We start from the raw sequence: 25,064 nt of genomic DNA on the forward strand, positions 1-25,064 counted from the left end.
ACTAAAATGGTGGGTGGTTTTGGAGTTTTTGATGTGGACAGAGATACATCCGTACATACTAACATACATACAGACAGAGTTGCCGCTGACCTACCATATAACCACTTTTTCGTATGTATACATATACCAAATGTGAGCTAAAAAGAAACTGACGTCACCTTATAAAGCATATGAATAGTTGCACAAAGAAATTATTATTTCTATGATCAATTTGCATTACAATATAATATTGCTACATAAATGGCTCTTGTGTTTTCACAAAATCAAAGGCTTTTGGCCTTCTACCATGACATGCACAGTACATGCTGGTACATTCTATTTCTGTCCGTCTAAATAGACTAAACAGTGGTCAGCAATTCATTCAGTGAACAACTACTGTAATTTTTTTCCTACAACACTTATTCCAATAAAGTCTTTGATGAAATGATATTTAAGTGTTTGTATGGATATATGTTATGATTGTTCAACTGACAAAGATTACCACTCCAGGCTATCAATTACTTTTGTATGTGTTATACTTTGTTTTATAATATCTCTTGCTATCCATAACACTAATGATTTCTTAAAATGGATCAACAAGAAGACAAAACAATGCACATGCAGCATTAATGGGAGGTAAATGATATAGGTGAAGCACCATGTACCAATTAAAATTGTAATTTGGCACATTTTACCAGGTTTTCTCTGACTGCACATCTCTCCCTTATACAAGCCGGTAAACTGTCATTATAAACAATAAATAAAAACAAGCTTTAGTCACCTGCCCTTAAAGGTACCACTTTATTGCAGCATTTACAAAACAGGAACTTTATTCAAATTTCAATAGAGAGAAAAAGATTGCAAAAGTGTTTGCAAGGACTTCACACATCAACCAATGCAAAAATCAGGGATTGACTAGAGGGGTGCATATCTTTCAATTACATGAGGTCAACTCAAAGGGTAAATTTATCTTATTTGTCACTTTGATCTATTGAATCCCGCCCCCTTCATGCTGCCAACAATATGTACAGAGAAAATCAAACAATTGTGAAGCTGTATAGTTTGTTTAGGTAAAAAGTAGTTTGAAAGAGTGGGTCCTTTTTTTTTGGTTCTTTCATAATACATAGTTTTTTTTCCTCCACAATAAGCATTCCGATATGGCAGACAGAGGACAATAACTTTAATACATACTAGAGTGTGCATGTAAGAACTGGCTATGTTCTTAGATTGTGATATTTGCTGGTTCAAAACTGTAATACAGAGCAAAATGTTCAATCCTCACAATTATGATTTTGGTTTAATTATCACATTTCTGTTTTTCAATCAAAAATATTATTTCAAAGCAGTTCATTTCAACTGCCTGCATTTATATGTTTTTATAAATACTGAATAATTATTTGTTAGTCCATGAACTCAGAACATCCTGAGGGGACAGAGACATGGAGATTTACAAGGTGCTTTTATCAAGTTAAAATCAAGCAAGCTAATACTTTTTTCATTATTTCCCACTTTTTGAGTTAGTTTGGGACTCCGTTTTATTTTCGGTTTGTCTTTGACGGTCTTCTTAAATAAAATAAAACACCATGACTCTGACTACAGTCAGAGCCAGAGTCGTACACATTCAACAAAAAATGAATCGGCTGAGTTGCAATGGTTGCGACATGAACTTCACCATATTCCCTATACTGAGTGTTCAAGTTGCCTATAAAATAGTGAATGAGTATTTTCCCTGCACCGTCATAAATAATCCGTCTTTGGCAAGAGCATAACATTCTATGATACAAATAAATAGTAACTCGACATTCATGATGACATATGCCTGCCAATACACTGCATTGGCATAGTGACAGTTGATAGACAGCGAAATGTTACAGACGCCCAGATTTGTTCAACAGTGATCGGCGACGGTTCTGATTCTTTTACGCTAGTGCTTCTAAATGAGTGGCACGACTCCTAACGCATCCTAACACACTGATCAATTTGAGGAGTATCGCTTACCTTGACGTTGGTGGTCTTGGCTGTTCATCATCTGCTGGCATTGTTACAATGGTATTCGGTTGCTCTCGTACGACAGACAATTCATTATGCTTGTCGTCCTCCTGTCCTGGATGCACGTCTTCGTTCGTGTTTGGATCGGAGGTGTCGGTATCTCTGTCCTTTTCCTTGACTAGGTCCAACAGAGTCTTTTGTGAATGGGTAGTCATTTTAAAGTAATTTTCGTCGGAATGGTCCAGGATGATCGCGAAACACTTCCCGGCAAAACCACAAGCGGTTTCACTCAATCTCGTTGTCAGCCATTTTGATATGCGAATGACCTTTGGCCTAAGTGAAAGTCAGCATAGAGCCGATGGATTGTGAACAAGACCTTCAACAAAAAGAACCGTTTAAACGTAACATCTTTTAACATTTGGTTATAATAACAGACCAGGCATACGGTTGAAAAATATGCCCTCGAGAAAGATCAATTGTTATTTTGTTTGTTTTTAATTCAAAACTACTTACCTAAATACGATGGCCTTGGTACGAGGAATACTTATGGAAAGGCTCTGAATTGCAATCTGACGCTCACCCGATACGTAGTGCGCTTTATTATCGCGAGATCTCGTGTGACTAAGATAGGTAAGGAATGCGACTTTGGAAAGATCGAAGACACCAAACCCCTCCGTCTTCTCCGTGAATAGGATGGCTGGGTGCTCACACTTGTACCGCAACATTTCAAAATAGCTCATTTGTTAAATATAATATTTCAACCAAAAGAACACTTTTAGGGACTGGTCAGTTTCTTCTTTCATTCAGTCATTCTGTTTAATGAAATTGTGTCAGTTGTAGGCCTATAAAGATAGGAATTTCAAAGTGACAATTTTAAAGTTTTCATACAGTTTTGAGGAAAAATATAGAAAACTTCTGAAATTTAATAAAAACAGTATAGCAGATCTTTAATAGACAGGTTTAGAACTGAGTAATGGAATATTTTGAAGAATCTTCGTTCCAAATTAGGGGCATCTGTAGATGAGTCTATACATTGTAAGGACCAGGTAATATTACAATTCATCAACAATTGTCGATGAAAATGTTATTTCAAACAAAGCAAATGACCTTGAAAAAATAAAGATATTGAATACGTATCTTAATATGCCAATCAAACACAATGAGTTATTGGTTGCTATAGGACAATTAAAAATCAAGACTCAGTTATAATTGAAATGATTAAAGTCAGTAATAGTCTTTGTATAAGTAGCATTCTTAAGTTATTTAATCACATTTTACAAGCTGGCAATTTTCCAGCAGTTTGGAAATCCACTTTATTAGTTCCACTTCACAAATCAGGGGATAAGTGTGATCCGAATAACTATAGAGCAATTGTTCTTTCAAGTTTTCCCTCAAAACTTTTTACATCAGTGATGAATAGGAGGCTTATTGAGTATCTTGAGGATAACAGTCTTTTTTCTCATTTCCAGTTTGGTTTTCGAAAAAAACAGACATACGTCAGACTGTGTTTTTCTGTTAAAGACTGCTATTACTAAGATGTTCTCCATGAAAAGATTGAAAAATTCATCAAACAATCTTTATGTGGCATTTGTAGACTTTAGAAAAGCATTTGATTGTGTTTGGAGACAAGGCCTCTTAAAAATGCAGAGGTTGGGTATATCTGGTAGCTTTTACAATGTTTTTTAAGGCTGTGTATGATGATACTCAGTACAAAATGAAACTGTCTAGTGGTACTTCAAATGGGTTTATCTACTCATCTGGTGTGAAACAGGGTTGCAATATGTCACCAACATTATTTAATATTTTCTTAAATGATTCTGATTCTTCTATCGAAATCGGAGATCAGAAGTTAAATTGTATTTTATATGCAGATGATTTGATACTTATGTCAGAATCAGCAGATGATCTACAATATTTGTTTAGATAAGTTGCATGCTTTTAGTACAGTATGGGGCCTTTCAGTCAATGTCAATAAGACAAAAACAATGATATTTAATAAGGGTAACCGTTTCATAAAGAATCGGCATTTTTTTATTGAGAAAAGTGTGATTGAAGCAGTGAATCAGTACACATATGTTGGTGTTGTTTTTACACCTAATGGAAAGTTCAAACAAAATCAGATTAATCTTAAAAATAAGGCAATGAAAGCTTTATTCAGCATTAAAAAAGTCTATATTGTGTGAAAAGATGCTGAATCCAAAGCTGTGTTCAAAACTTTTTGATCGTTCGATTGTCCCAATTCTTTCATGTTGTTCTGAAATATGGGGGACCGAAATTACAAGTGTTGATAACTTCCTTGAAAGTATTTGTATATCATATCTTAGGTTTATTTTAGGAGTAAGTAAACGCACCCCTTTTGAGGGCATTAGATCTGAGCTAGGCAGATTCCCTTGTAAAATAAAGCTCAATATGTCTGTGATAAGATATTGGTGTAGATTAAATAATTTACCAGGAGACCATATTTTGAAAAATGCAATTCAAGAAAATACACAATCAGTTCTCCCTGGGCAAAATTTGTCCATCACGGAAGTTACAATCACAGTCATATTTTCAGTGCATTTAGAGTAAATTCTTATTCTCAGTTATGCAAGAAAATCAATACTTAAAAACTTGGAAGAGAACCCTTTTCAATGACTCAAGGAAGAATGGAAGTGGTAAAAAATTGCACATTTATAGAATCTTCGAAAAAATATTAAACATTCAGATATCTCTGATATAAGCTTATGTCTGATATATTAAAGTCATGTGCCTGACGAAGGGTGCATTAAAACATGTCTAATACATTAAAGTTACGCGCTCAAAGGGCGCACTGAAAAAAAAATCAAAACATATAGCTATCTCTGATATATATTTACATATAATTTCCCTGTATTCCGAACGAGTGTGGCTGCATCGCGGACGAGTCACGGATTCCCCGTGTAGCGGCCATATCCCTCCGAGCCGTAGGCGAGGAAATGCATGCCGCTGACGAGTCTTGCGCCTGGTCTTTTTTTCTGAAAAAGATAAACAACATGGTCAACATGGTCGCAAATAAAACAAATCTACATAACTGTGAATGCATTAAAATTACAATTGATGCGTCTTGTCTGAAACAAAAAACAAACAAAAAAATAATTAGCTGTTTAATTACAAATATCATCATATGAATGCTATGAATGCATTCAAGATGCATTCTTCTCCTTCAAATCTTACAAGGCTTGAAAACTTTACTATGAAATCCTTAGTTTTGTTCATCATCTTATAAGTGAAATATAATGTGTTCATCAATGAGGAAAGATAACATTTTAATTGCATAACATAGGATTGAAGGGAAACTTTAATCCCATCAAGAGTAACTGAATTTCGAATATTCCACACTGTGTATTTTACAAAGGAAGTAATACAATAAATAATGTCAGATGTTGCGTTATTATCATTTTCGATTCCTGCAATTGCTAATCTTTTGATATTGATATTTTTATCAAAGTTGTATTTTCTGACAAATATAGAAATATATTTCTCCCAGATTTCTTTTACATATCTACACTCAAATAAGATGTGTTCAAGTGTTTCTTCTTGGCCACAAATATGGCATTTCCCATCACTTAAATTTCATAAGCCACTTTAATTGGAGTGCATTAATTTTTTCTTCAATGTCGACGACTTTTTTGCCACAGTCATCATATCTTTGAATGAAAATGCCCCTTTTTATAACTTCTCCTTTGCCTCTCCAAAGAAATTCCAGGTACGTGATCAAATGATGCCAGGTACCATAATTTTGATGCAGCCAGCATATTAGCTACTATTGCCCTGCCTTTAAAGGACATATTTCTGGTATTCCAGATCTTTAGGCAGTTCGTAAATTTCTCCATCACTGTTTTCCAGTTTTCTCTAGATATGTTACTGTTTCCAAACCCAACTCCCAAGATCTGTAAAACCTCGTTTGGAAAATCGATCCCTTCTACTGAATCAGTACGATTTTTAAAACTTCCAGCACGTAAACCTTTTGATTTCATCTTGTTCAGTTTTGTATGTGTTGCTTTTTCATATTTGTTAAACATTTTCAACGACTGTGTAATGCTTTCTACATTTATCAAGTATAGAGTCGTATCATCTGCATAACTCGTAATCTTTTCCTCCTGTTTGTCTGGCAATATGAATCCTGCTATGCTGTTATCTTTATGAGTATTTTCGGCCAGCACTTCTGCTGCCATAATATACAGTGATGGTGATAAGGGGCACCCTTGTCTCACACCCTTATGAAGTTGAATACTGCGAGAAAGAAAGCCATTGCACTTAATTTTTGAATGTAGTATTGTTACAAAGAATTTTTATCCATTTGATGAAGTCAGTGCCAAAGTTGAATTTGTCAAGGACTTGAAAAAGGAAATTTCTATTTAGCCTGTCAAAAGCGTTTGTTTGGTCCAGACTTATGAACATAATCAGTAACATTTGCATATTCAATAATATCTCTAGTAAAAGACAATATTATCACCTATTTCCCGCCCGGGGATGTATCCACACTGATCTGGGCTGCATATTTTGCCAATTACCTTCCGCACCCTATTAGCAATTACTTTTGCAAGAATCTTATAGTCTACATTGAGGAGACTTATTGGTCTCCAATTGTATAAGTCTGTCTTATCTCCCTTTTTATAGAGCAAAGAAACTAAACCAAGTTTCTGGCTGTTTGCGCCTGGTTTTGCGCCAGCTTCAACAACTACATGCGCCCTCTTTCGGCCACTTCTGGTTATATGATTTTTTTTTACCCCTGAACATTTATTTCTGAAACCCGTTCAGTAAACTTGCAGGCAGAAATTCAAGATGGCGGCTAGCGAAACAGGAGACGATTCATTATACCCTATCGCCGTTCTCATTGATGAGCTCAGAAATGAGGATGTTCAGGTAATTTTTGTCATAAATATAAGGAAACATGAAAAGTTTTATTCGACGTCCAAGTACAATGTAATTCATGACTGTTCAAGTGGAATCAATCACTGTTACCTTCATTCTGGATGTTGATACATGTACACTAATTATCATGTTGAGTTTTTACGTTAGTCAACATGTAGACAGTTTCATATGACTTATTTTTTAATGAACTTGTCTGTTCGAGTCCATGTACTCCTAAACGTATTGTATATATGATCTTCACAATTCCTTCCGTGAGAATCCGTAGTAAACTGTGCTTGTACATCGTAGTATCGACAGCGAGCATGTTCTGACGTTTCTTTTCACCAAGGAGGTACAGTTTCGACCGGTTCCTCGGCTTACCGAAAAAGATCACCGATACTGTGACTTACATATGAATGGGGACGTTTTGTATCTCATTGAAATCCAAGAATCGATGCAAAACCTCGCCTGAATATGAATAATGAACTTCAAAATATATCGCATCCCTTCAACCGTCAATCGTCATGTTGTTTGTTGTCATGGTTCAATAGTCAGTTGCAAAAGAATAAAAATAAATAGTTCTTTGTCTCTGTGAGCACGGAACTTTGAAATCAGACGTTTGTTACGTAGTGCCAACAAATTGACAAATAGAAATTTAAACGGTGCCCTTATAGGCAAGACTGAAGATTAGTAACCACAAATTTTGTTTGAATTTTCAGTAACATAGAGACCACTCATACCATCAGTTATTCTCTTCTGAGGAAATCCCTCTCAGTTGGCAACCTAAGGTGTATCCACAAATCTTAAGTTGTCCTTTTTGTTGTTAAATTGTAGAAGAATATGAACAACATGATGTTTTATAAGTTGATGTTACTGTCAACATCAGAGAGATAGACAGAGATACTATATATCGTTCATGTTGGTGGAATCTAAGGATATCTGGCCGGTTCAGTATTGACAGATTGAAAAGAACTCACATGATCACCATTCTGTACTCACAACTGTAATCTTTTTTTGCATTTTCAAAAGAGATAACTGTCTGTTCTTGTGGCAATAGTAAACAAACAATATAAAATCAGTTACAGTGTGAACCTTAACTAGTTTTAGCACCATGCAAGCGCAATGTATTTTGACTCGATAAAAGTAAAGTCAGCTGTCATGATAAAAATTGTGAAGAACATTAGAACTGTCAAATGCTTATTTTGTATATTTTACAGGACTAAGGCAATTATGTAAATGTACTAATTTAAGAATACATCTATTTCACAGCTCCGATTAAATAGCATCAAAAAGCTGTCAACCATAGCATTGGCTTTGGGGGTTGAACGTACTCGCAGTGAGCTTATACCATTTCTAACAGGTAATTTTGAAACTATGTTGATTGTTAAGAGTTTTATTCTGAAATGTATGCAATCAATACATCACAACAGTCATTACATGTTAATATTCAGACCAAACCCAATGGAACCAGGAAATATTAAATATATCATTATGCTCTTTTGCAAGTTTCTCTTTAATGATGTATTTTCAATCTTTTTTCTTAAGGGAATCAAGTAGTTTTATTTTGATCTTTCCAGTTTTTCACTTGACCATGAATTGATCCATGTTGCCATCTTTAAGTCCTCCTTTTACAGGAATTAACTTTCTTGTATGTCTGTTCTATACCCATGATATCTACAATAATGTTACAAGTTGAGGAACATAAACAAAGCAAATGTCAAAAGTGATTATTGCTGTAGAGTAGTAGGTAGGATTCTTATGGTTAGTTGTAAACACTGACTTAAGTCATGTTCAGACAAAACATATTTATGCAAAATTAATATTTTATTTATCAATATTACAGTTTTCAAACTCCTGCAGAGATAGTACTGATTTTAGAGAGAGTCACCTACATTCAACGCATTTTTTGTGCCAGTTAATGTCGCTGACAAATGCAAGATGCTACAATTTTCTGTGTCCCTCTATGTGCATTTGACACAAGGTATTTGTCGGAAAGTGTTTCCAATGGGGATAGATTCGCAAAGAAAAAGTACAGTACAAAGCCATTATGAGTTAGATTGTTTGAAGACTAAATACACCAGTAACATGTCTGTTTTTACAGATACAATTTATGATGAAGATGAGGTTTTGTTAGCTCTGGCTGAACAACTGGGAAGTTTTACTCCTTTAGTAGGTGGACAAGAACATGTACACTGCTTGCTGGTATGTTATGCCTTCTTTTGCAGTATGGTTGATTATGCATAGGATAATGTTGTTGGAGTTAACAGACTACTATGGACTGCGTTGGATCATGTTCATGGAATACTACTGATGATAATATTGATAGACCTCTATAAATTGTATAGGATAGTCATAATGGAACACTTGGTTCTTGTGGATGATGTTGAGTATTAAGAGTTTTACAGAAGAAATTTTATGTATGAATATTTGAATCATGTGTCAGTCAAAAAGGAAATTAGCTTTTGTTTTGCTTTATCAGTGTGTTTGTTGTATTGGTTTTACTCCATGCAATGATGCTATTGACATGGATTGCATGAAACAAAAAAGATGAAAAGATGATGTTGAGTATTTCATGGTTTGGTGAGTGTCTTTTAGCTTTTGATAAGTTAGAAAGATAAAAAACTAGCCAATTTTGTCACAACACTTGTAATATCCATAATGACTTTGTCAGTTACAAAAATGTATTGCAATATTTGTGAGACTTCATAAAGTGCTAGGAGAAGTATGAATCAAGGTATTGTTGTAACAAATTGTTTTGATTATAAGGAAATAATATACAGGTAATAGCACAAAATAATAACATCATCACATGGAACTTACTGATGATGATGGAGAATGGGTATGTTATTCTGTACCAGAAGCATTTGTCAGAACGTTGAATAATTGTTGTTCATATTTGTTCACAGCCGCCACTTGAAAGTCTGGCAACTGTTGAGGAGACAGTTGTACGTGATAAAGCTGTGGAATCTTTACGTAAAATCTCAGCGGAACATTCACCAGCTGATTTAGAATCTCATTTTGTACCTTTGGTGAAAAGACTGTCAGCTGGTGACTGGTTCACATCTAGAACATCAGCATGTGGATTATTTAGTGTGTGTTATCCAAGAGTATCCAGCAATATGAAGGCAGAGCTCAGAAAGTAAGTATTTACAAAAATCAGAATTTTTAAATATCTCTGTGGAGGTGAACTCTGTGAGAAGTGTATGAAAGGGATATTCAAGGATCTTTGGAAGTATTAGCCACTCATTTGAATTGCCATATGACATTGTACAACATTTTGAGAAAGTTGTTAACAAAAATATTGGCAGTTATGTGTACAGAGACAGCAAAACACAATGAAATCACAGCTGGTACCTGTCAGAAATATGTTAATGAGGCCATTCTAACTGGAACACTGCATACATGTAACTCTGCATCCAGGACAGTAAGATCATGTTTGACACTTATGACACTTATAATTTATGGTTATGGTTAATACATGTACAGTGACATGGTATTTCATATTCTCCATATATTGAAATAATGGTGAGACACTAAAAGAATCAAACACACTGAAGTAGCAATTGACTAATGCAATAATAATTATCAATAGTAATTAGTATGTGCTCTACAGCACTGAAAATCAAGCTTATAGCCGTCAGCATTTGTTTGTGTTGCCAGTGTTTTTGTTAAGGCTGGTATCTGGTAAATGTTACTGGGTTCCCTAGTCAATTTACTGCGCTTCCCCTTGGTATATCAATGCAATCAGATTAGGGGACAGCAGAAATCTTACCAGGGCTTCCAAATCATTTACCAACATTCCTGAACCTTAGCAAAAGCACTGGTCGCTTCCACATGTACCCATCTACAAATTTCAATCACAGTGTTTCATCCAGGATGGCATCAACAGGGGGGTTTCCCCTTTACCAGAAAATTTAGGGGGATTTCACCAATTCATATATCTTCTTGTATCTGTGAGGTGTGACTGCCGCCATTTCATAAGGGCCTTTTCCCCCTTGGCAAATTACTTAGGGGTGCAACCATGCAAACAGGGGAGGAGGAATCCCACATTCCCCTGTCTAGATGAAACACTGAATCACACTCAGATTGTTTATGAATTTCTTGATTATCAGTAAATTAGAATATAAGGGTTCATTCAATGCAATCATGATGTCTGCCCTCAATTATTGTACCAAACATTGTATTTTGCCTTAAAGTATCTCAGCCCAAACACGCATTGCAAAGGTGGTTTCACTGAGGTTACTCAGGTGCATGGGTGTATAACAAAGCGTGTAGATACAGACTTATGATATTAGATCAACATAAATAGGGGATATTGTGAAGCATTTAGAGCAATATTTGCGCAAAGATATGTTTTGAAACAATTTATGATTTGGCAGTTTCTGCTGTTTTCCCAATCCAAAAAGGACAATTGATGGTCAGGAAGCAATCAAACCAATGCCATCTGTTATTACACATGGCTTAAGATATATACAAACTTCCACAAAAGAGGATGGTGGCCACCAGAAGGCATGGTTTGACTGCCCCCCCCCCCCCCCCCCCCCCCCCCCATGTCAATTTATTGTTTGAAACAACCGATCGTCTGGGTGTCATACTTTGATCAAAATCCTTCGTCAAAGTACCAGCAAACCTAAATATTTTGTCACTTGGTAGATCAAGTTTCCTTCAAGGTGTGTAAATGTAGTAATAACAAGCAGAACTTCTAACAGAATTGCAATCATTGCTGCCAAGTCACATCATGAAAATGAAGCTGACATTCATTACCAAACAATATGAAAAACTGACATTCAGATAATCAACGTTTTACTGTACTGTATTCTAATTTGATTTCTTTCTAGTCATTTGTAACCTCTGTGGTACTCCCATAGAAAAATGTCATTGCATAGTTTTAAATTCTTAATTCTAATTGAGTTCAATGTTTGTTTGATTTCTGTTTGCAGTCATTTTCGTAATCTGTGTGGTGATGATACACCGATGGTGAGAAGAGCTGCAGCAAGTAAACTTGGTGAATTTGCAAAGTCTGTAGAGTTGGAATATGTCAAGTCAGATATTATACCATTATTTGTTAACCTTGCTGGTGATGAACAGGTAAATGTCAAACTAATGGTACTTTCTCAGTTTTTAAATTGCATGTTGAAAGTTGGCCCTATCAGTGAATTGACCGCATAACTTAAGTTGCTGAGACCACGGTAATACTCTAAGATGACTGAAAGCAGCCTTTTCATTTTTGTAAGAGATGGAACTTCCTCTATGTACAAAATAACTAAGTTGTATCAAAAATCAAAAATGAAGAATGTGACTGACATTCTGTGTATGAAATTATGCAAGAATGATGCATCAACAAACAGTTATTCATTTCATAGTAAGTACACAAGCACACAGTCCAGAGATCCATGTACATTCGTCGTTTGATCCCAAAATATTATTGTATTGAATCTTGATAAATTTAACTCTTAACACCTTTAACTTGATCAGATCAAAATGTCCATTACTCGCTGTCTTGGTTGCAGAGTGGTACCATACATCTGACTTGGGTGTAGTGAAAGTAGTCTTTGATATATTCAGTAAGGTTAGAGCACTTGACTCAACTGTTTGGAGGGCTGGTATTTTCTCATAGTTGAAAGTACATGTGTTTGTTCCATATGTACCATTTACAGGCTGATTGACCCACCATAAAAGTGACATTAGTAGTTAGTTACTTTTGATAATACCTCCATTAGTTTTGTTCAGCAAAACAATATTTTCTTGTTCTCCCAAAGGTACAAAGATTTTGCCACTACACACTTTTACTGTTGACAGATGAATTCCAGTAATGGAACATTTGACAACACACATGCACACACGCGTTTTGTGGACAATTTGAACACTTTGCATTTCATACAACCACAAAATTATCAAAAATACATCAAAATTAGATCCAATAGAGCTCTAAATAAGCATTTGACAACGAAAGTCACAGTCAAGATCTTGCAGTTGTGTTTTATTACTCTTTTTCAAATAACATACTCAGGATTCAGTTCGGCTATTGTCTGTGGAGGCATGTGTTAGTATTGCCTCACTGTTAAATCCTGAAGATGTGGAAAACTTAGTGATGCCAACTTTACGCCAGTGTGCGGTGGACAAATCCTGGCGTGTACGCTACATGGTGGCTGATAAATATACTGAGGTAAGTCCTTTGCATATCTGCATTAGTGGATCAGTTACAGACTTGAAATTAAAGGAAGTCTTTCTTTAAAACTTTGGAAATCTCAAGTTATCGTTGGATATTAATAAGTCGATGATAATGCTAACTAATGTGATTGATATTATGATCAATACAGCTCAAAGATTCATATGAAAAATATTCTGAGCATTGTGATGCTACAGAGGTTGGTGCTAGAGGTTGTGCTGATTGTTATGTCTGTAACATGATACTTCCCTTCATTGTGCATTGCCCCTTGTGAAAATATATCAATCAAACACATCAAGAGTGTTGTCCTAGTACCAGTCAGCTGCCAGCTCTAGAATTGCTGAGTACAGCCATGGTTAAAATATATCAATCAAACAAATCAAGAGTGTTTTCCTAGTATCAGTCAGCTGCCAGCTCTAGAATTGCTGACTACAGCCATGGTTAAAATATATCAATCAAACAAATCAAGAGTGTTTTCCTAGTATCAGTCAGCTGCCAGCTGTAGAATTGCTGAGTACAGCCATGGTTGACACATGACTTACCTTTGAGTCCAATCTGGAAGAGATTCTTGAGGTTTACTCGTTATCTAGGGAAAAACTGATGCAGCAAAAGAACTCCAGTATATTGCTATACATACTTTTTAGGTTGATATTTGGTATTTTTATATATCTGATAGGTTGCGCTTTCATACTGCGAAAATGTCGTCATACACAACATTTAATAAAAAAAAATTCTCAATGAAGAGCACATTTCTCATCTTTTCATCATATATGTTACAAAAATAATCTTGTTAAGCTTTTAGAGGCAGGTTGATATTTGGGTGGACTATCCCTTTAACAATAAATATGTTCATTATTGACATATTTTCACAGCTTCAAAAGGCAGTTGGTCCAGAGATAGCCAAGGTAGATTTAGTACCAGCATTTCAAGGATTGTTGAAGGACTGTGAAGCTGAAGTGAGGGCTGCTGCTGCACATAAAGTTAAACAATTCTGTGAAGATTTGGATCCATCAGTCAGAGAAAGTCTCATCATGAACAACATACTACCATGTGTTAAGGTATTGAATGACTTTATTAATGAAGTATTGTTGATGTGCAAAATGATGAAATTAAAGCTACAATGGTTGGTGCATATTCTGTTGACTTCTATCCTAAAATGTTTTAGAAATATGTATGTCTGGTATTTCAAGTATGTAGTTGTAGAAATTTTAATTTCTTTGTAGTTTTTCCTGTTGCATTATACTGACCAATTCTCTTGTTTGTTTATACCTTGTAGGAATTAGTGGTTGATGCAAATCAACATGTGAAAAGTGCATTGGCGTCTGTTATCATGGGTTTATCTCCGATACTTGGGAAAGACAAGTAAGTTTGTTTTTCCAAAGATTTTCCTAAGTGTAAGAAAATGCAAGTCAGGCTGTCATTAGACCTAGCATTGACCCAACACTAAGCCAGCAGTTGTCATGGATTAGTGGGGATGTTGTGATGTAAATATGATAAGTGTTGGCCTGGTGTATTTTGGTTGATCTGATATTATACTATTCAAAGAAACTTGAGCTACATTCAAGTGTAAGATAATGCTAAAAATCTTTAAAAAGTTCAAAAGGTAAGTGTGTAGATATGTAAAACAATAATGGTAAGCAGTGTTCTCCCCAGGCCATTTTAGCGTAGCGGTCCCGCTACGCTTTCGCCTCTCCCCGCTACGCTTTGATTCTCCCGCTACGCTTTAAAATATTCCCGCGTTCCTTCACGCTAGCGCTCTGCGAAGCTACCAGCTGTTGCATGCATTGTCTACACATTATTGTAACGCTCACTGCAACTTTCAACCTGGTGAAAGAGTGGAAGGTGTGAAGTACGGTATGCGTCCGATAAGTTGTCCGTAAGTGTTGAGAGGAACGTTAAAACAATAGAAGAATCGGCTGGGTTGTTCACAAGTTTTCATTCTACAATGACTATTACAACCAACAATGACCTTTAGTCGGTATACATCGAGGACAAGTGTTCACAGAGTTAGGCGGTGTAGCACTAGTGGGGCCTATGATCACATTCCCATGCTTTGATCAACGAAACGGACCGCAAAAGAAACAAAAGAAGCAGTTGACTAGTGAGGTTGATTATGATTTTACAACGATGACCTTTTTTTTTGTCCGAGTACGATCACGATTGAGTTCACATTGCATAAATTTCAATATGGCGGCGGCCGTTGGCTGACGTGTTTATAACGTGTTGACATTGACCTGGCGTCGCGTGTGGTTCCACTCTGACACGTTCTCTGAAAGATTTTACACCTGATTTTCAAGTGATTCTAGTCGTACTTAGTTCATGTCTTGTGATCATCTTGGTGGTATTTTTAAAATCAAGAATCGAACGACGATGTTCAGTGGCAGTGATATACGCCGGGGGGGGGGGGGGGGGGGGGGGGGGGGGCGGCTGGTTGAAATTGATCCCCGTGATGAAACATTATTCGCGGTGTTTGTCGTTCAAAAATGATATAAAACTCAATTACATTGTAATTGTGTAAAGCTTAAACTTATGAATTTTCCTCTTTGTTGGCAATTTTGACAATTTTATCAGCAATAGGATATGTATTAATGAAACTCTAATCAGACGAACCATTTCTTGCTTTCAATCTGAACTTCTTGTTACTGTTTAAATCTTCTATTTAATTACAATTGTACTATACTGTGATGATTTATTTAAGTGTAATAAAGAGTTTCCATGATGTTCAAATTGCATACTTGTGTGTTACCATTGCATTTTGTTGTGAGTGTACATGAATGCTTGGGTGCATGTGCAAGCTTATATCCATATGCAAATATAAATTAATGATATGCAAATGATTATGCAAATTAGCCGCTACGCTTTTGCTTGATCTGGGGAGAACACTGGTAAGTGTGTAGATATGTAAAACAATAATGGTAAGTGTGTAGATATGTAAAACAATAATGGTAAGTGTGTAGATATGTAAAACAATAATGGTAAGTGTGTAGATATGTAAAACAATAATGGTAAGTGTGTAGATATGTAAAACAATAATGGTTAGGGTAAGTGTGTAGATATGTAAAACAATAATGGTTCAGACTCTTGACTTACGTATTAATGTAACTTTTGTGTTTTATTCTATAGCACCATTGAACATCTGTTGCCACTGTTTCTGGCACAGTTGAAAGATGAGTGTCCAGAAGTGCGTCTCAACATCATCTCAAACTTGGATTGTGTGAATGAGGTGATAGGTATACGGCAGCTTTCACAATCACTGCTTCCAGCTATTGTTGAACTTGCTGAAGACACAAAATGGCGTGTACGGCTGGCTATTATTGAGTACATGCCCTTGCTGGCAGGTCAATTGGTTAGTACAGATTCACATGGACATTCAACTGGAAAATCAAAGGGTGTACTCATTAATACTAGGATGTACACACACACATGCAAATGTCATTGTGCGTCTACAACCTAGAGGGTTGATACATACTCTGAGTATACCAGTAACACTTGACTTACTCACGTAAACCAGTGTCACAACAACTTCTGCATTTGTTTCTCATATAATTAAAGTTTTTCCAAATACGCCAACTCAGTCTGTTATAAAGAAACCAAGTGTCATAGTTCTTTCATAAACAACACATAATATCAGCAACATATCCTAAAAAGAAAACCAATTTTTATGTTCAGATCTGTATGGTATTTTAATGAAAATATAATGTAATGTTATTTAATAGCATAACAAGGAATTTGATATACGCCAAATGTGTAGCTGCTACAAATTCATCCGTCTTAAATTGGTATAATGCAATACACTCATAGTGAAATACTAGCAAAATTGTATATCTTTGAGTTTTATGGAGATGGCAGATTTTAGTCTTAGATTACAAACAATGAATTGCTCTAAAATAGTTGTCAGTATGGCATTCAATTTTCAAACTGCTAACACAGCATTGTATAATTTTATGAGGGAAAATCGAAATCTGTATTTCTATTTTGAACACTGACTTATAAATTTCCCCATTCATGAAAGCTTTCTCTCATTGATTAATAAGTTCATGGTGCAATTACCCCTTCCAGATCAACACAATACACCAGCCACATTGTCATTTAACTTTTATATGGATTGACATGATAGTGCACTTCTACAGAGAAATTAATTTGTGTTTGACAATGTGTGTAATCAATTCTAAGATAAAATTAACAAAGTATCAAACAGTGAACAGTGGTTTCAGTCAAGTGTTGCTAGCCCAACATGTTGTAACATGTAGATAGCTTAGAAAATTCTGTATTGCAGTTTTTGGCCAGTCTAGTATACTTTCAAGTAACATAACAGATTGTTTGTTAGTAGAAAATGCTGGCATGTCCACACAGCTACACATAGAATGGGTGTGATAGTGTGTTAGTGGATGGTGCGTGCCTCAAAGGTACACATAGAGTGGGTGTGTAAGTGGATAGTGCTTGCCACACAGGTACACATAGAATGGTGTGTTAGTGGACAGTGCTTGCCACACAGGTACATATAGAATGGGTGTGTTAGTGGATAGTGTGTGCCACACAGGTACATATAGAATGGTGTGTTAGTGGACAGTGCTTGCCACACAGGTACATATAGAATGGGTGTGATAGTGGATAGTGCTTGCCACACAGGTACATATAGAATGGGTGTGTTAGTGGATAGTGTGTGCCACACAGGTACATATAGAATGGGTGTGTTAGTGGATAGTGCTTGCCACACAGGTACATATAGAAGGGTGTGATAGTGGATAGTGTGTGCCACACAGGTACATATAGAATGGTGTGTTAGTGGATAGTGTGTGCCACACAGGTACATATAGAATGGGTGTGTTAGTGGATAGTGTGTGCCACACAGGTACATATAGAATGGTGTGTTAGTGGACAGTGCTTGCCACACAGGTACATATAGAATGGGTGTGATAGTGGATAGTGTGTGCCACACAGGTACATAAAGAATGGGTGTGTTAGTGGATAGTGTGTGCCACACAGGTACATATAGAATGGTGTGTTAGTGGATAGTGTGTGCCACACAGGTACATATAGAATGGTGTGTTAGTGGACAGTGCTCTCCACACAGGTACATATAGAATGGGTGTGATAGTGGATAGTGCTTGCCACACAGGTACATATAGAATGGGTGTGTTAGTGGATAGTGTGTGCCACACAGGTACATATAGAATGGTGTGTTAGTGGATAGTGCTTGCCACACAGGTACATATAGAATGGGTGTGATAGTGGATAGTGCTTGCCACACAGGTACGCATAGAATGGGTGTGTTAGTGGATAGTACATGCCACACAGGCACGCATAGAATGGGTGTGATAGTGTGTATGAAGATAGTGCTTGCTACACAATATCACATATAATGGGTATGATAGGGTGATAGGAGATGGTACTGGCTACACAATTTCACACAGCACAGATTTGATTGTGAGATGTAAATAGCTAATGGTTTGTATGATATGTGAGGAGTGTGTGAGTTTATTGTCAGTGTTCTTTCAGTTGGTTGGATTGACATCAGGAGTGTCACAATACTGTCAGTGGTACAACTTGCCTGGGTGGATTGGCAATATACAGTGGAGTCATGGTGTTGTCAGTGTCAGTGGTACAACTGCCTTGGGTGAATTGGCGATATACAGTGGAGTCGTGGTGTTTTCAGTGGTACAACTGGCTTGGGTAGATTGGCAATATACAGTGGAGTCATGGCGTTTTCAGTGGTACAACTGGCTTGGGTAGATTGGCAATATACAGTGGAGTCTATTGTTCTGTCAGTGTCTGTGGTACAACTAGCTTACTCACAACACAAATCACTGTTGCTTAAAAGTATACTCACCAAATGCTGAATGATGTCATTGACTGCAATACAGAATGCATAGATGCTGAGCAATCTAAGCTGTTACAGCATAATTTACAAACAACAAATTTCCAAACTTTGTTTGCTCTGCACCTTTTCTCTTGTATCTTCTTAATCTATTTAGTGTTGTGTGTGCTGTCTTGTAGCTTTTCTGTCTGTAAATACACAACAATACATTCAAAATGCACAGTCCTGATATTCTTGTAAAGCAACCTTAGCCTCACAATGACGTAGAGACCAGTCGATTTATGTGTTGTATTATGTTGTCATCGCTACTTTGCATGATAATAATGATTTAGAGAAATCAATTTTCAGGGAGTGGAGTTCTTTGATGAGAAGCTCAATAGTCTTTGTATGGCTTGGCTTGTTGACAATGGTAAGTAAATCACTTTGCTTTCTATATGGCACCAAATTAGGTAACTGTTTAGAAATAGTACAGATCAAAACCAATCATCCATGATGTATGGATGATGTCAAATGTATCTTGAACAGCTCATCAGACAATACCAACAGCTTGATGTGTTTTCACTGTGTGGATCATGGTCTGTTTTTATTACAGTTTATGCCATTCGTGAAGCAGCAACTAATAATCTTAAGAAACTGGTTGAAAAATTTGGAGCTGAGTGGGCACAGGTATGTAATTATGTATTTTACAGTCAAATTCATGTTCAGGTTACTTTTCCACCACTCATGAACAGATGCAGAAGTTTGAATTGTAATATGGATGCAGTAACTTTTTCTAAATCAGCGGCCAGAGAATATAGATCAGATGTAATTTTCATCCCAGTGACGGGACTGTATTTATATGGAATGTGTTGTTTAGTTACCATTCTACCTCAGGCACAGGTTTCAAGACCACTTTTTAGTCATCTCTCAAGATTTTCCTACTTACACAAGCAGAGGAAGTCTCTGAAATAATAAATAGATAAATTGATCTTACCAAACATCTTAGCAATAAAACATTTGCAGGTAATGTAATACAGTCCATTACCGTGTTCAATCACATAATGTGTGTCGGCAGAGTTGCATAAAGCCACCAAGGTCTAAATATTGACAAAGATTTATTTGTTATTTATCTTTCAGAGTGCAGTCATACCAAAAGTTTTGGCCATGGCAAATGATCAGAACTATCTACACCGTATGACATGTTTATTCTGTGTCAATGTCTTAGCTGAAGCTGTGGGTGCAGAAATCACTGTGAAACTTATGTTACCAGTTGTTTTGAGTTTAGCCGGTGATGCCGTTGCTAATGTCAAATTCAATGTTGCAAAAACTCTTCAAAAAGTTGGACCTTACCTGGATGCCAAGTGAGTTACACTACTATATGCTTTGCATAAATTAACACTGTTTGAATATGATATTCATTTCATTGCACTACATCTGTAAATTTTGTCCATTCTGGCACCTCACACTGTCAAGGAAAATGAATTCTATATTATTATAAGTGCACATAAGAAATACTGTCAGTCATTACATATGTATGATTCATTACTTTCACTGATGAATAATATTGTTTTCTTACATTTCTACCGCTAACCTTAGTCCCTTATACTCTTTTTCATCAAATGCACATTTCCTTGAAAATTCTGTATCATTTTAGACCAAAAGAGTTGGTATTATCTGCAGATAATTACAAGTGAATATTTCAAAAACTGTTCAAGTCACTGTCTTCTGGAGTTTGTCAACTTTAGAACCAACACAGTTCGTGTCCACTGTCCGAGCAAAGTTGTTGGGTTGTCACAGGGTTGTTACTGGAAGACCCAGATATCCAACACTGATACTGGTAATGCTTCCAAGAACCAAGGACTATATTTCATAAATGTATGCTTTATCAATGTTTGTAACAAAGAGAGATGATTCGCCACCCAGCACTTTCTGTCGCATTTTGCGAATGTGGCAAGTGCTAGTGCCACCCCTGTTAGGCATATGTTGTCTCATTGAAACCCAGCTGACATGCTGCCATTTTGAACCTCTGGTAATAGGTGCACACAACATCATTTCCTGTTTATTTGTGTTGCAACTTTGACCTGAAGTTTCTAGGATGTAGTTTTGATTGCAATGCTAGCAGTACACTTGGGTAAAGACATTCTACAGTTATCATTGCCGTGTCTTGTATGACTTTCACATGGAAGTTCATGGAATGAGACAAATCTACCATGGACACAAGTTCAAATTCCAGAGTCTTACACTGCAGAAAGTTTAGATTTTTTATTTACACTGTAGAAAGTTTAGATTTCAATACAAATGTGCGACAACTTTCATACAAGTTTTTGAAGTCATTTTCACAAACTAGAGAAAGTTAGATTTCAGTAAAATTGTGTGCCAAAATGATAAATTGTGCAGTACATTAGTTACATCAATCATGTCTTTTTTTGTCACAACGTTCACCTAAAGGTTCTATGACAGATTATTGATTCTGGTTTGTATTCAAGAATAATCAACATAGTGTTCCTTTTTTGTTTTCAGTACTATTCAATCACAGGTAAAGCCATGTCTTGAAAAACTCAGTAGTGATTCTGACGTGGACGTCAAATATTTTGCCCAAGAAGCAGGTGAGTGAGCATTGAAAGTACAATCTGAAGCCATAACTAGATAAACGTGATTGCTAAAAAATCCAAATTCTTTACCACCCTTGTTTTCAAAATAGTTTATTTCACATCAAGAGACATTGTGTACATTGTTAAATTTTATACCTAATTTTATTTAATTCGTCAATCTCAACCAGTATGTATAGTGTTTCAAGCATTGTGTACACTTTATTACATGCCTTGATGTGAGTGCAATCAGTGCATTGATTTGAATAGGAACATCCGGGGAGTTTGCAGGCCGTGTAAATGATGTACTGACCGGTTTCCATAGTTACTTGATCTGGTGAAGCCCTTCAACGTTTTTAACGTCAAAGTTGACGCCTAACGCTAGATGTAAAATACCATACTTGCCACTGCTATTTTGACCTTCATTAAAATCTGTTTGATGCTAGTCAATAATGGTAAAATGTTTGAGAATGCCCTGCACCTAACTAAATGTCATATAATGTTTACTGTGAAGAGGCATGTAATAAAAATATTATTACCTTAATTTATGGGTTTATGTGCCCTCGCAGCAGGAGACAATTTGCCCTCCTAGTGTGGAGTATATAAACCCATGGATTCAGGCAATAATATACAATAAAATACCTTTCATGAAACAACAGATTCCTTCATTGGATATCCCTACTTAGCATTGATGGACATTGTCTACTCTAAACTTGAAAATTTGACAAATTCCAGAAAGTTTCATTAATCTCAGCTGATGACAAAAAGTACATTCCTGTATCTCAACACCCAATTTTCACAGACTAGCTTTCATTTGCTGGCATGCTACAAATGTTCTTTCATTTTCACCCAGACTGCTAACACTAAGATACTTGTTATCATACCCAGTAAGTAATTCATGAATGTAAATCTGATTTATGATGTAGTCAAGGTTACCTAAATGAAATTGGTTCATTTGTTACATTTCTAACTTGGCAAATGAGTAATAAATCCCATTTGGTTTTGTTTGACTAATTATATGTATTTTTCCTTTGCCTTTCAGTGTGTTCTTTGGGATAATAGTTAGAGACGAGAGTGTTTGGGTTGAAACCATTCAAAGACTCAGATTTGATGTGACATCAATGTTGGACATCTGTCTTTCCTCCCTATAAGTATTGCAAGTCTTATGGTTCAATACACTAGATACAATAATCTGTCATCAACATGTCAGCTATATAAACCTACAGAACATGGCTGTGTGCCACTCTACAACAAGGGATCTGTAACCATCATAAGTAACAGGAAATGCATTGTGATGGGTTTGACCACAGGATTTATGTGACTGACAGACTCTTTAAACTCTCTTATATCCAGCTTTCATTGACAGCTCAAATTACTGTCTTTTTAGAAATGCTTGGTGATATTTTGCATTTTGACACTTGACATTGAACTGCAGTACTGTTGTAATCAATTATTTAAACATGCAAGAATAGATTTCTCATAAGACTTCATATGCAGATTGACAGGCATCTGATCTGTTAGGTAGGTTTATTTACAAACATGTCTACTTCAGATTCATCAAGCTGTAATCCGTGGATCATGAACAAGTAACAGTTCATCATACAGTAGTCAGAAGATTTTCACAAAAGACATTGCAACAAGTGAATGCCATTAAACTACATGGTTTGTTATATTCCAAGAGTTATAAAATCTCTCTATGATTTGGTCCTATTATAAGTTTGGTGTACTTCATAGTGTATCTGTGTAAAATGTTCTGAATTCAGTTTCTAAAATCATGTTGTTAATGTCTTAATCAACAACGGCATACTTGCAAACAGTCCAACCTGTGGCTTTACTGAATAATACAGATATGTTGCTCGATTGGCTAACTTACTTGACATCTTTGCGACATGTATTCTACTTGATGTATCAGTCATTTTCAGCATACGGTGTCGTTTAATTTGATGTATTTTACCATGTTTGCATACAATGGTTCCTGGCCCTTTTTTGTGCACATTTTGCTTTTCTATCAACTAAAAATTGGACCTCACCTAGTAGATATGAAATTATTTGTATGCAAGGAAAGGGGGTGACTCTACTTGAGATAGTATTTTATTTAAAAAATGATCCTAGATTTGCATGCATTGACAACAATCCCAGAATGCAATTGCAGACACGCATAATATATTCCTAATTCCTTGACAAATCAATGCCGATGTTGATGTCGATACCTAAGCATGTCATATGAAAACAAAGATCTTCATGTCCTGAAGTAGTGATAGAGTTAGAAATTTTTAGTCCCACTTTTTAAATTTAAGCCAATTGCACTCTTTGAAGTGATTGGATCTGTGACCAAAGAGCTGGGCAGTTAAAATGTCAAGATATTTCATGTGGTAACAGACACAATTCAATTTAGGAACTGAACTGCAAGCCAGAACATGGACAGCAGTCAATGCAGAAAAAGTAAATCTTAAAATGATAGAAGCCCATTACTTAGTATTGCAATACCACTGGTGAAATCTCACACAGTCATACATGTATAACACTGACCACATAGCAAACTTTGTCAAAATTTGCAGTAACTGAGCATATTGCCTGTTTAAGGTGAAGTGAGGACCACTGCTATGATACAAATAGCTACATTTTTAGGTTTAATTGTTAGACACCCTTGAAGCATTACACATTGTAAATAACTTCAGTTGATTGAAATATGTACCTAGTGTGTTATGAGATTTATTTGATAAAAGTTGACAGCATGTACATGTGTGAATGGCAACATATCTTACACAAAGTCCTTTCAGCTGCAGGGAGTGTGTCACTGTAATACGCATGGTATTCCTGTCTGTAGTGTGAGTGTACACAGATAAGTTAATGTTCATCTAAAGTGGCACTGGTATTTGTCACCAACTTTGTAAACATTTAGTTCTCAGCCAACACATTAAAAAAATCAAAATTGGACAGATCTAAACACAATAAATTTGGATAATTGTAACCCTTTCACCGTCATGCTTTGGCCCAAACCCATTGTTATCAATGGTGAATGTGGAACAGTTTACTGGGCATTGGGGGTGAACAGGTTAGAACTCTGAACAAACTATTCCTGAATGGTCCCATGATTGTAATGTTGATTTAATCACAGATTTCAGCCTGCGCTAAGCTTGTGTGATCCTTTTTAATTTGGACAATGCTCAAAGCCTAGATTTATGATTTCAGAAAGAGAATACATAAAAGGTGAAAGACTTGGTCACAGCGCTACTATTATTCATTATTTTGTGCTTTGAGTCCTAGTGTTTGTCATCATTTTGTGTACAGTATGTTTTCTATTGACCTAATAAAGTGAATGTATCTTGTACAACTTTGATGTGTTGACCGGTATTTTCTACAGAGATGAGTGTAAGAGCCTGGTATGTTGGTTCTCATCACCTCAGTAGACGTTGACCCAAAAAATGTTTGGTACACAAAGTGTGAAAGGTAAACAGCAAGCACATCTCTACAATTACTGATCAGCCTGATCTATGATCTATGACATACTGAAGAGGACTGATCAAGTTAGAGTCAGTCACATGTAAAAGATCATTCATTATGTGAATAGCTACTTGGCAACAGGATATTGACAGTCTCATTTGAAATTACATATTGTAAAGTCAGAGGATCGCAAACAGGAATACATACACATACACTATTATGAATA

General features: G+C 36.1%; 2 protein-coding genes across 9 annotated transcripts in view; one reads left to right on the forward strand and one right to left on the reverse strand.

Annotated features, from left to right (window-relative positions):
- The window catches only part of LOC139126542 (protein Aster-B-like), a 123,442-nt gene extending 120,933 nt beyond the window's left edge, over nucleotides 1-2,509 (reverse strand). For 5 of the 8 annotated variants that reach the window (XM_070692603.1, XM_070692598.1, XM_070692595.1 and 2 more), the window contains exon 1: nucleotides 1,978-2,344. In XM_070692603.1, the coding sequence (XP_070548704.1) occupies nucleotides 1,978-2,183 (206 nt within the window). In that variant the 5' untranslated portion in view covers nucleotides 2,184-2,344. Of the gene's footprint in view, nucleotides 1-1,977; nucleotides 2,345-2,481 lie in introns of those variants that run through there. The other 3 variants (XM_070692600.1, XM_070692601.1, XM_070692602.1) reach the window with 2 other exon arrangements.
- Nucleotides 2,510-6,696: 4,187 nt separating this feature from the next.
- On the forward strand, nucleotides 6,697-24,728 carry LOC139126473 (serine/threonine-protein phosphatase 2A 65 kDa regulatory subunit A alpha isoform-like). Its single transcript, XM_070692531.1, has 14 exons — nucleotides 6,697-6,852; nucleotides 8,110-8,200; nucleotides 8,942-9,042; nucleotides 9,747-9,979; nucleotides 11,781-11,928; nucleotides 12,851-13,006; nucleotides 13,882-14,067; nucleotides 14,286-14,371; nucleotides 16,133-16,355; nucleotides 19,176-19,236; nucleotides 19,420-19,493; nucleotides 19,944-20,167; nucleotides 21,327-21,412; nucleotides 22,437-24,728. The coding sequence occupies exons 1-14, from the start codon at nucleotides 6,772-6,774 to the stop codon at nucleotides 22,451-22,453; spliced, it is 1,767 nt and encodes a 588-aa protein (XP_070548632.1). The 5' UTR covers nucleotides 6,697-6,771; the 3' UTR covers nucleotides 22,454-24,728.
- Nucleotides 24,729-25,064: the final 336 nt, after the last annotated feature.

This window comes from Ptychodera flava, assembly GCF_041260155.1.
Source record: "Ptychodera flava strain L36383 chromosome 3 unlocalized genomic scaffold, AS_Pfla_20210202 Scaffold_27__1_contigs__length_13241970_pilon, whole genome shotgun sequence".
Taxonomy (NCBI): domain Eukaryota; kingdom Metazoa; phylum Hemichordata; class Enteropneusta; family Ptychoderidae; genus Ptychodera; species Ptychodera flava.